This window comes from Artibeus jamaicensis, unplaced genomic scaffold, assembly GCF_021234435.1.
Source record: "Artibeus jamaicensis isolate MK-2021 breed Jamaican fruit bat unplaced genomic scaffold, CSHL_Jam_final contig_76, whole genome shotgun sequence".
NCBI lineage: Eukaryota > Metazoa > Chordata > Mammalia > Chiroptera > Phyllostomidae > Artibeus > Artibeus jamaicensis.
Genome location: NW_026521954.1, coordinates 23,459,398 through 23,474,078, shown reverse-complemented (window position 1 = coordinate 23,474,078; position 14,681 = coordinate 23,459,398). Strand labels below are relative to the sequence as shown.

The 14,681-nt window shown below is 48.3% G+C and overlaps 1 protein-coding gene across 4 annotated transcripts in view; it reads right to left on the bottom strand.

The window, feature by feature from the left end:
* CLNK (cytokine dependent hematopoietic cell linker) overlaps positions 1-13,326 on the bottom strand; it is a 124,092-nt gene extending 110,766 nt beyond the window's left edge. For all 4 annotated transcript variants that reach the window (XM_053672461.1, XM_053672462.1, XM_053672463.1 and 1 more), the window contains exons 1-2: positions 13,198-13,326; positions 4,269-4,321 (exon numbers count right to left, since the gene is read on the bottom strand). In XM_053672461.1, the coding sequence (XP_053528436.1) occupies positions 4,269-4,279 (11 nt within the window). In that variant the 5' untranslated portion in view covers positions 4,280-4,321; positions 13,198-13,326. The remainder of the gene's footprint in view (positions 1-4,268; positions 4,322-13,197) is intronic.
* Positions 13,327-14,681: the final 1,355 nt, after the last annotated feature.

The following is a 14,681-nucleotide window of genomic DNA, read 5'->3' as shown; positions in this document are numbered from 1 at the left end:
GGGACATGACCAAAGGTTTTCATGACATCAACTCTTCTTATATTCTATAGTGGGAGAGAGTGGGGTACACGGGAGGTAGAACAGCCCTCGTGGGGACCCCCAACCATACACATTAGACCCCATTTCCAATTTCTCTGCTCATTTGCATCATCAAATATGATGCTACCCTCATGAATTGGCATTGTGGGCTGGGTTCTCCAAGCACTGGTTTGGTTTGTGAGAAAGATTCCCTAGGGTGCTTGGTGTTACCTCTTACCAGGTAATAAAACACAGCACCTTAACATTTAGGCATGCCTGTATTAGTGAACTTGTCAAATTATTTCAGGGGTTGTGTTGCATCCGAGCAGTGGAAGAACATAAAACAGGAGATGCCTAAATGATGGGAGACTGCACGGCTAGAGAAATGACTTGTGTAACATTGGAAAATACTTATGATGTGTTCAAGTTGAAGACAAAATAGGAGGTACCAGTTGGATAAGAAATTGTAAAGAGGAAACATCCTATAATGTTGACTGCTTTTCAGTGCTTTGATTAGTGGTAGTTGTTCACTGTATATTTTTTCTATGTTTTAAATTTCTACAATGAATTAAATGTATGGTAACAAACTCAAGCGCTAAAGGAAGTCACAGTCTTCCTTATTCTTTGTGACATTGTGAAAGGCCATAATTATGAAAAGTCCAACCTTGTGGACAGCCAACAGGAGATGAGGTTTGCAGTGGGAAGTTTCCCAAGGAGCAGGTGAGTGAAGCCAGCTAGTTGCACCCCCCCACTGGCAGTTCTGCTGCAGAGAGAGAAGGAGGGCTATTTTAAAACTGCCCCTCCCTCATGGCCACCCCTCTGCCTGAGTTCCCCGGGCTGAGCACACCTGCAGCTGTGCAGAGGTACCCTGGCCACGTCTGCAGCCCTGCCAGTGTTCGCCCTGTGTCTCGGCTACGTTTTCTCTCAGCTTGTTGCTTTTTAATGACCAGCCAACCACGGGGCCGAGACTAGCAAGGGGACTTTGATAGTACCCGAGGACAGGCCTGCTTGGACTCACTCAGAGCTGGTTCATAATGACTTCTGGGTAACTTGGGAGGTAGGCACATGGACAACTCTGCTGGGAGCGAGCCTCTGATCTCAGGATGCCAAAATCTGTGCTTCTCGTCTCCCCAAGATTCCATGGTATTTATACTTTTTAATTGCTGCAAATCAAACTGAAGTCACACTCCGTGAGTCCAAGGCAGTGGTGGTTCACATATATTATGAAGGAAAATAATGACCCACGTTTACAAGGAGTCTGGTCATGCAGACATGTTGAAGGTAGTGTTTATTGGGTTTCTCTTGTGTGCCAGACACTGAGCTGGGCCCTTCTGAGGAGGGCTAATCCCCACCCTGCCCAGCAACCAAGTGGATTTGTCACAGAGGAACCAGGCCTGGCATGAACAAAACAGTCATTCAGATCGGAGATGCCTCTCTGATGAGAAGTACACATGGATGGTGTTTTAGTCATCGTGAAGCAGGTCAATATGGGACCAGACATGGCTTTGGGAGTCAGAGAGATGTGGCTCTGAATGTGAGACAGTGTCACCCCAAGGCGGGGTCTCGTGTGGTGACAAGGGAAGAGAGTGTGGGCGCCGAGCAGGGAGACAGCGCGGCACCAATTCCCAGGCAGAGTGCCTGGCCTGGAAACTATCTTGTTGTTTTTCCTCTTCCATTTTCATAACTAGACACTGAATTCGAGTGTGAAAGTGTTTCAGGGAAGTCTCCTTATTTTTCACTTAGCAAAATGGGTAGGGTCCATGGTTACCACCAACTTGAAACCGAGAGGGGAAGGTACACGTTCCTAACTCCCTGTCTCAGAAGGTCGTGAGCCCGTGGTCGGGGTTTTCAAGGAGGGCCTCAGTTCTGTCTCCCGCACTGGGTGTGGGGAGGGTCACAACCACGCAGGGAAGCACGAACTCCGTGCCGCTGAAGCTCTCCCAGCTCCCCAATTCTATTTTATTATGTTTTCTTTACCATCCAAACTTGTTCCAAAACAACCAAATATGAAAGACCAGTTCCCTGATGCCAGAAAAGAAATACTAGGTCATCATCAGATACTTTGGTTGACACATCCCAGTGTGATCATGCTACACGGGACACGTAGCACGGCCTGCGGGGTACCCTGATGACACAGTGTCCTTCACTACTTGTAGGGTGGAGAGTATTACGTTTAATCTTGGTGATAAAACTGCGTCATAAAACTTTATAGGTCACAACAGCATTGTCCAACACCAAGGTCAAGATAAAATAAGCCACTGGATGAAATGCAGGCCCGCCATTCTCTATCCAACTTCCACAGGGCCGGGGATCCAGGACATTCTGGGCCTTAGAAAAGCAATACCGTGCATGTATGGAGTACCATGTAGTTAGTATGCCCCGTGTGTTCCGGAGCAACGCTCGGTCACCAACCATGCTAACGTTTCTGTGGTGAAACGTGTGGACAGTCACACTACATAGGACACATAAACAGCATACACAACCTCACATCATTACGGGTCAAGTTTTGCTGCAAATTAGCTACAAAAAGCTTTCAGTATTTTGGAGCCTTTGGATGTTAGAATTATGGATAAGGGATCATGAAGCTTATTTAAGGACGAGCCTTCAAACCCGGGGACTTTGAAGGAGATTTAATAATATGGGGAGATGCTTATAACATAAGAGTATTATTGGGTGAGTGACTGGAAACAGTAGGAATTTTCAAAGTCCTGAAATTTTAAAGTATTACACAAAGATAGAGGAAAAGCGACCTAAAACCTGTATGGTTTCCTGTTAGACCTTTTCCACGCATTTCACCATGGACACTTTGGGGGGCGCTAGCTCTGCCGTGGGTCCCCAGTCAGGAAGCAGCCTGGCTGGTGAAGGGCACCTGCTTCCTGGAAAGGCCCAGAAGCGGGCTCTTCCAGAACCCTCAGGACTGCAGCACCACGGTTCTTATCAGGTCTGTCCGGAGTGATGAAGAGATGCCCCACCCGCTGACCCGGCCCTGAGGGTTAATGGGACCTCGCGCATCTCCATCTGTCCCCCTTACACTGGATGCATGTGCCAGAGGAGTGGAGCCAGGCTTCTGGGTTTCAGTGGATCTGCAGGCAGAGGGAATGTAAAGGGGCCTGCTAACTTCAGAGGTCATACAGCACCAATGACATCGGATTCCTTAGCTTTTGGGAAGCTTTCTCGTCTCTTTACAGGATACTTAACAGATTTGCTTCACATACAGCACACACTCTTGGAGGCCAGGGCTGGATCTCATTCCTCTTTATAACAGAGGTGCCAAGTTCATTGCTGACACAGCCCTGATGCTGCTGCCTCCTTGTCACGCTGGACACCCACCGCCTCTGTGCCCAGTGCCCACCTGTGAGACCCAGGCATTGGCTGGGTGCCCTGTGCTGCCCCTCAGCTCCCTCTGGGCCTGGGATCTCCCTGGACACCAGGTGGCCCTCCTCGCCCAGGGCAGATCCTGATTTCCGGAGGGAGGGTAAAGCAACCTCTCCAGTATCCAGAGGGTTAGTTAGGTAACTTCCGAATGTGGTCCAACCCCAAAGTGACGGAGCAGGGATGGCCCCAGCTCTGCCGGACTCGGAAACTTGTGTTCTGTCTCGCACGTGCCCTCTGCCTCTCTTGTTCCACCGAGGCGAGCAACTGAGCTATCCTTCCCGTTGGCAAAATCAAGCAGATCAATAGATAAGCAGATTGATTTCAAAATAAAATGAGTGCACCAGTTTTTCTCAGTTGAAAGGTCTTCTTTTCATTATTAATATTTCTCACAATTTGGAGGTCTGGTCATATGTATCACTACAATCATAGACAGCGGGAAGGAATGGGTTTTTGGCCGGATCGCATACACACTTGGAAATCTTCAACTGACCACGTCACCACTCTGAGGGTCCCCAAGGAGGAAGCCGATTCCAGGTTCTCTGCTGTGGGAACAAGTGTGCGAACCTCTCTTCTTTTAGCTCTACCTTCCCACGGGGTAGGGGGTGAAGCGACAGAGGGTATTTCTGGGGCCCCTCGTCCCTGCCCCCACCACACACCTGTGCTGGGCAACAAGTGGCCCGCGCACAAAAACCTCGCTGTGACCGGGAAAGGTATGCACCGAACCCTGACGCACGCATCCTCAACCACGCCTGTCAGGCTCGACCTGGGCACTGGCCATGACCTTCCCGTGGGCCGGGGGATACCTTGGCATCCTTCCTTAGTTCATATTCTGGGATGGGGGAGGTTCGGGCTCACAGCCACGCAGAGGTACTTACTGCTTGTTCATAGCTCTTGGCACCGGGCACGTGAGAGGGACCTTCGACTCAGCCTGTGGAGACAACAGCAGACCTGTTAGGGGGCCTCACACACCACGTTTTAATTCTGGTGAACGTGCTACTGTTGATTCTCGTTAAAATGGGATACAGGTGTCGGCTTGGAGGAGCCGGCAGAAAGCAAATCAATCCAGGTTGGTAATTGGTTTATTTCGGGAGCGGGGTGGGGGCGGGGACTTCTTCCCTGACAGGCTGTCCCCTTTCTGTCAGCAGTCATCCCGTCTGCCCGGGGGAGTGGTGCGGACGCGTCCTGGGCCCGGCGGTCCCAGGCGTGCAATCGCGTGCCTCCCCTGGGCACCCCGGGAACGTCTGCCTCGGCTTGGCGGGCTCTGCTCTGGGGCATCTGTGAGCCTGTGGGAGAAGGAGCGTTTTGCCTTTTACGGTGTAACTTTGCCATGAAATATTGATTGGGAGTTGCATTTATATACCGTTTCCCATAGGATGCAGCGTTTTATTTGGGGCTTGTATTCACCCACCCGGGGGAGGTCGTTAGCCCCATTTCTCATGTATTGGTACGTCAGCCGCAGAGACCCTGGGAGTAGTTGGCAAGGGCATTACATCAACAATCATATGTTATGGACACAAAGACCCTGGGAGGTATAAAGGATATTGCCCACTGTATCAGTTGGGGTTCAGGCAAAACACAGATGACACTCCCAAATTAGATAACTTGAGAAGTTCAATGAGCCCGTTTAAAAGGTGTGGACAGGGCAAAGGGAACCCCAAAGCACAGGGAAGTGCCTGGTGGTGATGCTACCATGCCCGGGTCTGTGTGTAGCTGGTGGGACCCGGAGACAGACAGGCACATGGGAAGAGGGCTGTGGCTTCAGCTGCAGGACCTGAGGCAGGGAGCTGCCATGGGCAGTGGGCAGGATAAAAATCGCTTTTCACGCCCCTCCTGCCCTGAGTCTCCTGCTGCTGTCCCCTGTTAGCTAAACTCAACAGGCAGCCAGGGGTAGGAATCCATGGACATGGTTTCTATCCATCCAGCCATCTGGGCTCCCAGCTGAGGGCAGTGGGGTACAGAGCAGACCTTGCAGTTAAAGAGAATGAAGCCCATGGAGGTTAAACTACGTGCCCAAGAGCACCCATCTGCACCAGCAACCCAGCTTCACCAGATTCAGAAGCTCCGTTTCTTAGCCAGTCACTGTATTGCACCCCAATGAGCTTCAGGCATTTCCAGTTTATTCTGCCATCCGTCTATCCATGCATCCATTCATCCAAACGCAGCCTACTGAACACTTGCTTTGTGCAAATGTTGTGCCCAATAAAACACGGTCCCTGCCCTTACGGCACTCCTGAAACTCAGTGTAACACAGCCCCTGCATCCCTCCATGGTGGCTGTACTCAACCTTCTTTGTAAAAACCAGTGTGTGTAAAGCAAGACAGAAGGAATCCCAGCTCTGCCTCACAGAGCCAGGGAAGTCTTTCCAGAGGAAATAGTACTTGAGTTGGTTCTCGCAGAGTAACTCTGTTTTTTTAGGCTTAGAATTAGGGAAGGCATTTGGACAAATGGAACAAACGCCACACGCAATGGTGTGAAGGTGTTTGAAAGCACAGTATGGCCTGAGGGGCCATACACAGCTCGGTGAGACCCCAGAGGACAGCAGCTTGGATGTTGGTAGAGAAGGGAAAGGAATTTGGGGAGGTCCACTGGATTCCCCTCGTCAAAGACCATGCATGCCAAGGGCTGAGATTTGGATTTGAGCCCAGTGATCTTGGACCAGTAACTGCAGGAAAGTTATTAAGGAACTAGGACTGAGCTCCAGGTCCTCAGACATGCTGCGCATGACCCCACACCCACATCCTCTGTCGTGTGCCACTAGGTGGGTGAATGACGCAGGAAAAGGGGAGGCAGCTTCGGGGTTCTCTGGAAGGTGTGTGCAGCATCTAGTTCACGGCCTCCTTGGGAAGCTGTCCCTCCGTGGTGCTGGAGAAGAGGACCTGAGCCTCCGTCAATACACCACGAACAATGCACGTCAAATCCTGGAGGCGTTCTGGACTGGAAGTTGAGGGACTCTGTTCAATGCTGCTGCTGTCACTAACTAGCTGTGTGACTTCGTAGGAACACTTGGCCTCCCCTCGTTTATAAATGGTAGCATCCATCTTTCTCTTATGGTATTAAGTGTGAAGTAAGCTGACGTGCATGGAAATGTCTTACAAACTATAAAGTGACATGGAAATAGGGATATATAACTCCGTGTATGACAAAGTAAAGTGTGCAGTTTCAACACCAGTCCCGGTGTATTTGGGTGTCTAGGGTCACTGATGGGGTCTCTGGATATCAGGAGTTACAGAGGTTCCATTACTAGCTTATGGGGACACAGGACAAATTTTCCTTTGCCTTCCTCACTTTAGGAGCCTCCATCACTTAAATGTCCCATAGTCCTGCCCTGCCTTTGACAGCATTAATCAGCAGTGCGGAAGCAGCTTCAATTGGGGTGAAGTAGGTCTGTGCTCACCAAGGGCCCCCCGTATGCTTGGCTCTCGGCCAGCTCTCATGTCCAGAGTGAAGGAACCACAGGGGGTAGCACAGTCCCCTCCAAGGCTTACTGCCTTGGGTCAGAGGCCTGGGGAGGTGGCCAGGGCAGCTGCTTTCTGGCCCTGTCCCTGTCCCTGTCCGCCTCTGGGTGGCCTTGTACGAGGCATCACAATGCTCTGGGCCTCAGTTTTTCACCTGGAAAATGAGCTAGTTGGTCCCAATAGGTCTCTTCCAGCTCAAAGATTCCATAGAAAGCTTCCATTTAAGGAAACCACAATCTATTCATATTTGGTGACAAAAATGATCTTCAAAAGTTGGAAATGTGTTATGTTTCTTTTTTATTGTTTTCTCTAATTTCCTCACAGAGTGCAAATGCAGGAAGCTTGCCAAGCACTGGCACATAGGACAGGCGGGTGGAAGGGGGTGGGGGTGTGGGGTGCGCGGTGGGAGGGAGTTGCTAACTGAAACCTTCGTGAATCATTTGATCTGGAACATGAGTGCTCAAGCAGCTTGCAGTTTGAAATTTTAATATAAGTTCTAAAAGGATATTTTACCAATATCTTTTGGGCGATGGGAGCAGTCCATTATACAGAAAGAAGTTGAAAACCTCCTCTAGAAGCCCAGAGTTCTCTGGCATCTAAAACGCAGAGTTACAGGGTCTCAGGGACCCACGTCAGAGTGTGAGTCAGCCCAGCGGCGTTGGCGGCAGGACGGAATGCATGACACTGGCCCAGTGCACAGCCCTCTGCTCAGCGCCAAATGTCTAAGATGCTTCTGAGAGCGGGCAGGTATTTTAATGGGCAGGAAGGCAGAAGGGAGTGGCCGGCAGAGCGTCAGCGCTTGTTGTCCCCGCCTCTGTGGTTCCACTCACGGACGTTTTCTCATTCTTGGGGAGGGTAACAGATAACCATGAAGCTCGTCCTGAATGGAAATCTAAGATCAAAGGGCTCTGTGGGGTGCTTTCTGTCGTGGCCTTGGCTCAGGGACCCCAAGAGGCTGCTGTGCCCCAGTCAACAGGGAAAATCTTGCCATGGTTTGCTCCTTCACTCTCTGGAGGAACCAGGGCATTCATTTCAGCTTTTCTTCCTAATTCACCACAGAAATAGGGTGTAAGGGTGGCTTTTGCTGTTGAAGTGACATTCAAGTGCCATCGGTCAGTCACAGCAGGGCACTTGGTGCACACCGTGCTAATCTGTCCAGCACTGGCTCTGCCCCTGGGGGTCTCAAGAAGAGACTGAGTCCTGCCTTCAGGGGCCCGTGGTCAGAGAGGGACCCGACCAGAGGATGCCCTGGGCCCTGGCGAGTCCACAGGGGGAGGCTGCCTTTTTTCATGACGCCGGTTTATTCCTCTGGTGAGGGAAAATGCCAACACGGTTACAACTTAGACACCACCTGCAAATCAAACATAAACGCCAACTGGGAAGCAAGCTGCCTGACTGTGTACCAGGTTCTACAGCACGGGCTGGAGAGCTGGAAGATGCTCATAATTAACTTTGTTTGACTAAGAAATCTGTGCTGTCATTTTAGTAACCGAGTTCCCGTGGGATTTCTGGACCCCGGAGGAGCTGGAGATTGTTGGGCATCCAAAACGAACCCCAGTTTGAGAAACACTGCTCTGTCCTGCACTGCCTCCCCGTCAGCCTCACCACTCCCCTCCAGGGAGAAGGGGGCCGTGGGAAAGAGGCGCACAGCACAGCTGCAGTCCCGACAGTCAAGGGGTTCCTGCCCCAACCACCCATTTTAGCCAAATAATTCCACTGTTCGGAAGGGATGGTCCTATTGATTACATTTGAGTAGCTCACTGAGTACTTTGGGGTGGAAAGGTGTTTTGCAAAGACAATAGATGTGATGGTCAAAACACATAAACATTTCGGAAAATGAAAATAAAGGAAACGAGACTATTCAGATTGGGAGCATCTTTCAGATTTCCAAAAGATGTGCATTAAACTTGGGCATGAAGCCAGGATGCCTGCTTCTGAGCTCAAAATCCGCCTGGGGGTCTCAGCGAATGTGCTCAGAGCCAAGATATGTTTTATAAATAGATTGCATTTGGGTGCAGATCTTAATCCGAAGATAATTAGTACCCTTATGGTATAAATGCGTTAAACAACTGGGGTGACCCACACAGCATGGTCCCCACTGTCCTGGGGAAGCCTTGTTCTCCAGTGGGGGTTCCCTGGTGCTACTGAGGGAGCTCACACAGGGACATGGGTTCATCCATATTTCTGCCGCATTTCACCAGATCCAAAATTAATATTTCATGAAGGAAAAACAATGCTTATACAGTAAAGAAATATTTTTGTTCCCAAACATTTCTCACTTATTCCTTGAAGATAAAGCTTATAAAAATGCTGGCCTCTGTCTGCGTCAAAATTTAAGCACCCTTCTTTTAATAATGATGATGTGCCCAAATAGAGACGGGTGTGGATCGCTGGAGAGGATACAAAAATCAGCCGGGAGGGTCAGATGCGGCTGTGCCGCTCAAACTGGGTCAAGGCTGGAGGAGAAGGTCCAAATTAGGGCTTGATGCTTTTCCTCATTAAAACAGGAAAACAAGAAAAGGACTGAATATAAAATACATAAAGCATACATCTGACTCTTTCGGCACCTTCACATCTAGTGTATCCAGAGTGGTGGATGTGATCCGGACTCAAGGGAGGGAGTAATGTATTCGTATTTGGGGGAGAGGGTTTGGGGATGTGAAGAGAGAGAGAGAGGGAATAGCATGCACGAACCTTGAGTAAACATGTTCAAACCAAGATTTCTCAGATGCAGCTCTTAATTAATTTGCTCTCAATTTTATGTAATTTTCTCCTGTTTTCATATAAAAATGAGAAAGTTACATTTTAGGGATGCTTCTACTTGGAAAAAGATGTATGCTGATTGGATTTCTAACTCCATACCCTGGTCAGGGCAATCAGCTAAATTGAATTAAATATAACACTTAATTTTATTGGATTTCCAATAAGTGGAGGCATTTAAAGTCAAATGGATTGTTATTATAGATTTTTTTGAGGAATAAGGGAGATTGCTCTCCTCATTTTTCTGCTATTATATATTGGCATATATATTTTTTAATAAAAAACTTTCAACTATCTTGGTAACAAGTAAATTTCCTTAAGTCTCTCAAAGCAAAGTGCATTTGCTTTTCATCTTTAAATTATTTTGAAAGGACGCTAATGAACCGGTGTATAGATAGTTTCAGAATTTCGTACTCCTGGTGCTTCTTGTTTTCAAAAGCTATTTCTGTTTTGCAGAAACAGTTCCCTTCTGGGGTGAGAATTTTTTCTCTACCTTTTTCATTCCATTTTGTAGTAAATAGTCTCTTTTTCCTCAACTTTTCTCATTTGCTCTTTCTGCTTCTTTACCTTCCTTTTTTTCCTCTACCCTTTCTCCTTTCTTCCCTGATTTTCCTCCCCCTCTTTCCTTTCTTGCTTTTTTTGTTCTCCTATCATTAAATTTGTTTTACTGTTCAGATAAAATGGGACTGTAACAAAAAAAAGAGATGATCAAGAGCCTCATGACACGTTTCCTCTATTATAAAGTTTACCTCGTTACCGCACCCCTCCTTTCAGCTGGGGGGTGGGCACTGCCAGCCTAGAATCCCACCATCCCCCACCTGTGATGGATGCTCCACTGACAGACTCATGCCTGGGGGGGAGTACGGAGCCACAGTTTAGAAAAAGAAAGATAGGAGGAAACGAAGTCTGACTCAGGGACTGAGACCCGCAGGTGCCACAGCTCCCAGGCCCCCCCTGCGTCCATGGGCGGGGCCCACAGGGCAGGCCCAGGGGTGGAGGCACTGTCCTTCTCTAAACACTTACTAGGCACCTGTTGTATACTAGTCACTTTCCCAGGAGCTCTTTCAGGATCAAAAAGGGTCTCAAAAAAGTTTGAGAGAAACTTCAAGTCCAAAGACAGGGAGTGAAAAGCCAGGGAATCTAACCAAGACTGGAGTAAGACTGGGCTAAGAATACTACTAATTAATACTACTAATAATAATGCCCTTTACTGAATAATGCCAGGAGCCTATGTAGGACATCCTGTTTAATTTAGACTCCACTGTAACGCAGCAATCCAAGTGACTCATATTTTTCAGTATTAAATAATTTCATCATTTTGTTCAGTGAGAGTCCTCTTGAGCCAAATCTGTGTTGGGAACAAACGCACAGTATGGATTCGGATGAGCTCAACACCTAATTTGTACCTTCAGAATTTAATTCCTGAATTGAACTCCCCCCAATAATTAACTCTTCCTTTGTCCTTTCTTTGATTCTTTTAAGAAGCCCCTAGCAAGCTGTGTGGGAGGCAGGTCTTTCAGCCCAGGAACGCTGAATCCCACAGCCTGAGTCTTAGTGTCTGTGTTCTGATGCCGGGACACCAGCATCCTCCTGTGAACACCAAATGAGGTCATGGAAGTGAAAGTGCTCTGTGAACTTGAAGCTGTTATGCAAGTACAGTTCACCAGGCACTTACTGAACAGTTAGTTTCTCAGCGCCACTGCCACGTGAAGAACCCTGGGGGTATGGAATTGACGAGGAGTATTCTAAAGAAATTTTTATCGATTGTCATTAAATCTTAATATCTTCAGAGGATTGGTACATTTGGGGAGTTGTAAGATACTACCAAGGCTTTGATAGATAATATATTAAAATAAATATAAAAACGATGAGGTTATACTTCTGAGAATCACCTCAAAATAAGACTTCTTTAGATCAAAATTCTTTACAAGGAGCAAAAGGCCGAAGAATCTCATGGTGGTCTGTCTGAAGGTAAAAAAAGCTGATGATAATTGTGCTAAACATGATAAGAGATACTATCATTAACAGTGCACTGAATCATAGCTAGACACTGGGATATGGAACGTATTACTCATTTCCATGTTGGCTGCTCCCCACAGTTTGTTATTCATGGTTCTTTTTCTTTATTAAGTGCTCATATGGAACCAATATATCCTGTCTCAGTCTTATTGATAACTTACTTGGCAAAGTTACTAGAAATTTTAGTTCAATCTGTTCAAGATCTTAAACCTAATTGAGATTCAAGGACCTGCCTTTACTCAACAACTGAATCTCTTTGGCCATTCTATCTCTTTCATACCAGGGTGGGGCGCTCGGCCTGGAGCAGCTCCAGAACTTAGGTCTTGGTGGGCCTCGGCAGGTGCCTGGGATGGTGGGCGTCCCTGCTTTGTGCAGCGGTATTCGTGAAAAGGCGCTTCTAGTTCCAGCTGTGCTACTCACTGTGTGACCTTGGCAACAACCCTGCACGGCCACCATCGATCCATTTCCCGAGGGTCTCTTCCTTGTCAGACACTGCGTGTGCATACAGTCCCTCACTCTCATCCTCATAGCAAGCCACCAAATCTACCCAGTTTCAAATCACAGTACACCGCCAACAGCAAGCCGAAGCTAGGAGAGGTCTCAGCTACTGAGCCCAAGACACACATGAAGTCACACACGACTTTTGCATTTGGTGTCAACTGACCACAAAGCCTCCTCTCTTTCCATTTCTCCATGATGATGTTTACCCACTATTTGTCTGAGCCTCAGCTTCAACATCTTTTAAATGAGCCAATACTGCCCTGCCAATGCCATTACGTTGTTAAGATCATTGACTAAGAAGCTGCGTCCAAAGGTTCTGTCAGTTCTACGAGGCTGTGGGAATATTACTGTTCTCTAACGAGATTACTAAAATAAAATCTTCATACGTTTACCCACACTCATCAGTTTCATGGCCAGTGTGGGCCTATAAATTACAGACACTTTGATGACACTCCTTCTCTTTCCTGTCTCACTCTAGTTTATTGTTTGTTCTTGCCAAGAGCAACCTGGCAGGGATACCTCCTGGCATGCTTGGAGGTGAGCATTTTACCCCAACTTTTCTCACCTCGGGCACCTTGCCTGGTCTGCGTGATTCGAAAATCACACCAAAGCAGAAAGAAAAGCATCTCAATTCGGAAAAGTTAAAAAAATATTTATATATCCATGGGGACTCCAGGAGTTAACATCTACTTTCAATGACCTACTGGAGTGGAGGCTGCCCTTTAGGGGGCTGTCGCATAAAGGTCAGAGAAGAAAGCCGGCACCCAGGCTGGCCTCCGGGTTTTTGTGGCAATCAGCCAGGGAGCCCCGGCTCCTGAGAAAGAAAATTGAAAGCATTTCGTCTTTTCATGTTTTACGCGTAGATATCTAGAGTCCTTTTTCCCAGCGGAATGAAGGACCGCTAAACACCGCATTAAGGAAGCTGGCTTTTTTAATGCTGGTGGAGGCTTTAGAAGAAGCGTAGCATTCCACGCTAGAAAAATCCGTTTTACTTGGGGGCAGCTCTTTCCTAATGACCGTTGGTGATGGTGAGGTGGCCACTCAGATGGAGCTGGCCTACCTGGTTTACCTGAACAGTGTGGCGAGTGCAAGAGGCCCCAGGCTGAGGTGATGGTCTCCTGCCGGGGCAGCTGTGCCGGCATCGCGGAGAGGCTCCGGGAGCTGCTCGCCGGTCCGCCGATGGGCTGAGTTATTCTCAGTGCGGAGCTGTGTCTGTCAGCAGGAGGCTCCTCCTAGGTCGGCTGTGGGTTTGGTTTCCTGTGCAGAGCAGCCACAGACCTTTGCTGGTGTGACCCATGTTGGGGTAGGACTTCCTCCTCGTGCCTTGAAATGCAGTGAAGCTGCAGGAGGCCGAGGGCTCCCAACCTGAGGGATGTCCTTAAAGACACACAGTATCCTCATGGGGCACTTTGCAATTTTCAGAACACCCCAACACAGTCTGCTGAATAACATTCACACACAAAAGGTGGGCTTTGCTGGACTCATTTCGCAGGCACACAGAACACAAATTATCTTGTGACTTGACCTTGCCAATGGCTTCCTGAGCCCAGCCAAGACACATGGACCAGATCCATCAGGTGTTACGAGGAGAACGTGGGGACGGGGATGAGAGAGGTCTGGCTGTCGTTCCTGCTGTATTAATTATTAGTGATGTGATCTTGGGCAAGTGTTGGTTTCTTTTTCAACTAATTTCCATTCTGTGATGGAGACATGATATATACGTATTAGAGATACTCCAAGAAATGAACATCATGTAAATAAAGACATGCTGCGATGTTTCATCTGTCAGGAGCTCCGTGTGATTCCTGTCCTCCTTCACCCAGTTCACTGGGGCTGGCACGAGTCCTCGCAGGTGCCTGTGGTCCCCCTCCGGTCCTTGCCACTTGACACTCTGGTTTTACATCAACTGATGTTGGATTCCACGATAAACACCAATATCACTTACATTCAAGGGCAGAGGTTTCTATTTTCCTGGGTAAATAACTTGGGTTTTGACCGAACCTGCACTCTCCCAGTAACACCAGCGTGGCACTCATCGCACGTGAACTGCGTGCCCGGCACTGTGCCCAGCCGTACGCGGGCCTCATCTCACTAACACTTAGCAATGATCACGAGAGGATAACATGCCTGATCCCATTTTGAAACAGTGGATCGCCTAGAGAGGTTCAAGTGATGTACCCACTTTGTCGATTAGCTTTGGCTGCAGTAGGGGCTTAAAACTTCAGCTCATCATTTTCCTTAGTTCACTATTGTGCGGTTCACTGTTGCGTGGTTCACGGACCTGGACCTATGTTGGTTTCCTGGGTCCCACGATGAAGTTTTGCAGAGTCGTGGCTCAAACCCTAGAAATGTCCCGTCTCAGAGTTTTGGTGGGTAGGAGTCCGAATCCAGGTGTTGGCAGAATTGGTTCCTTCTGAGGAAGGATCTGTTCCAGGTCTCTCCTGGCTGGTACATGGTACTCTTCACCTTTATGTGGCATTTTCCTTGTGTCTGTGTCCACTCTCTTTGAAGGAAACAGTCACCTTGGGTTGGGGCCCCTCCAATGACCTTATT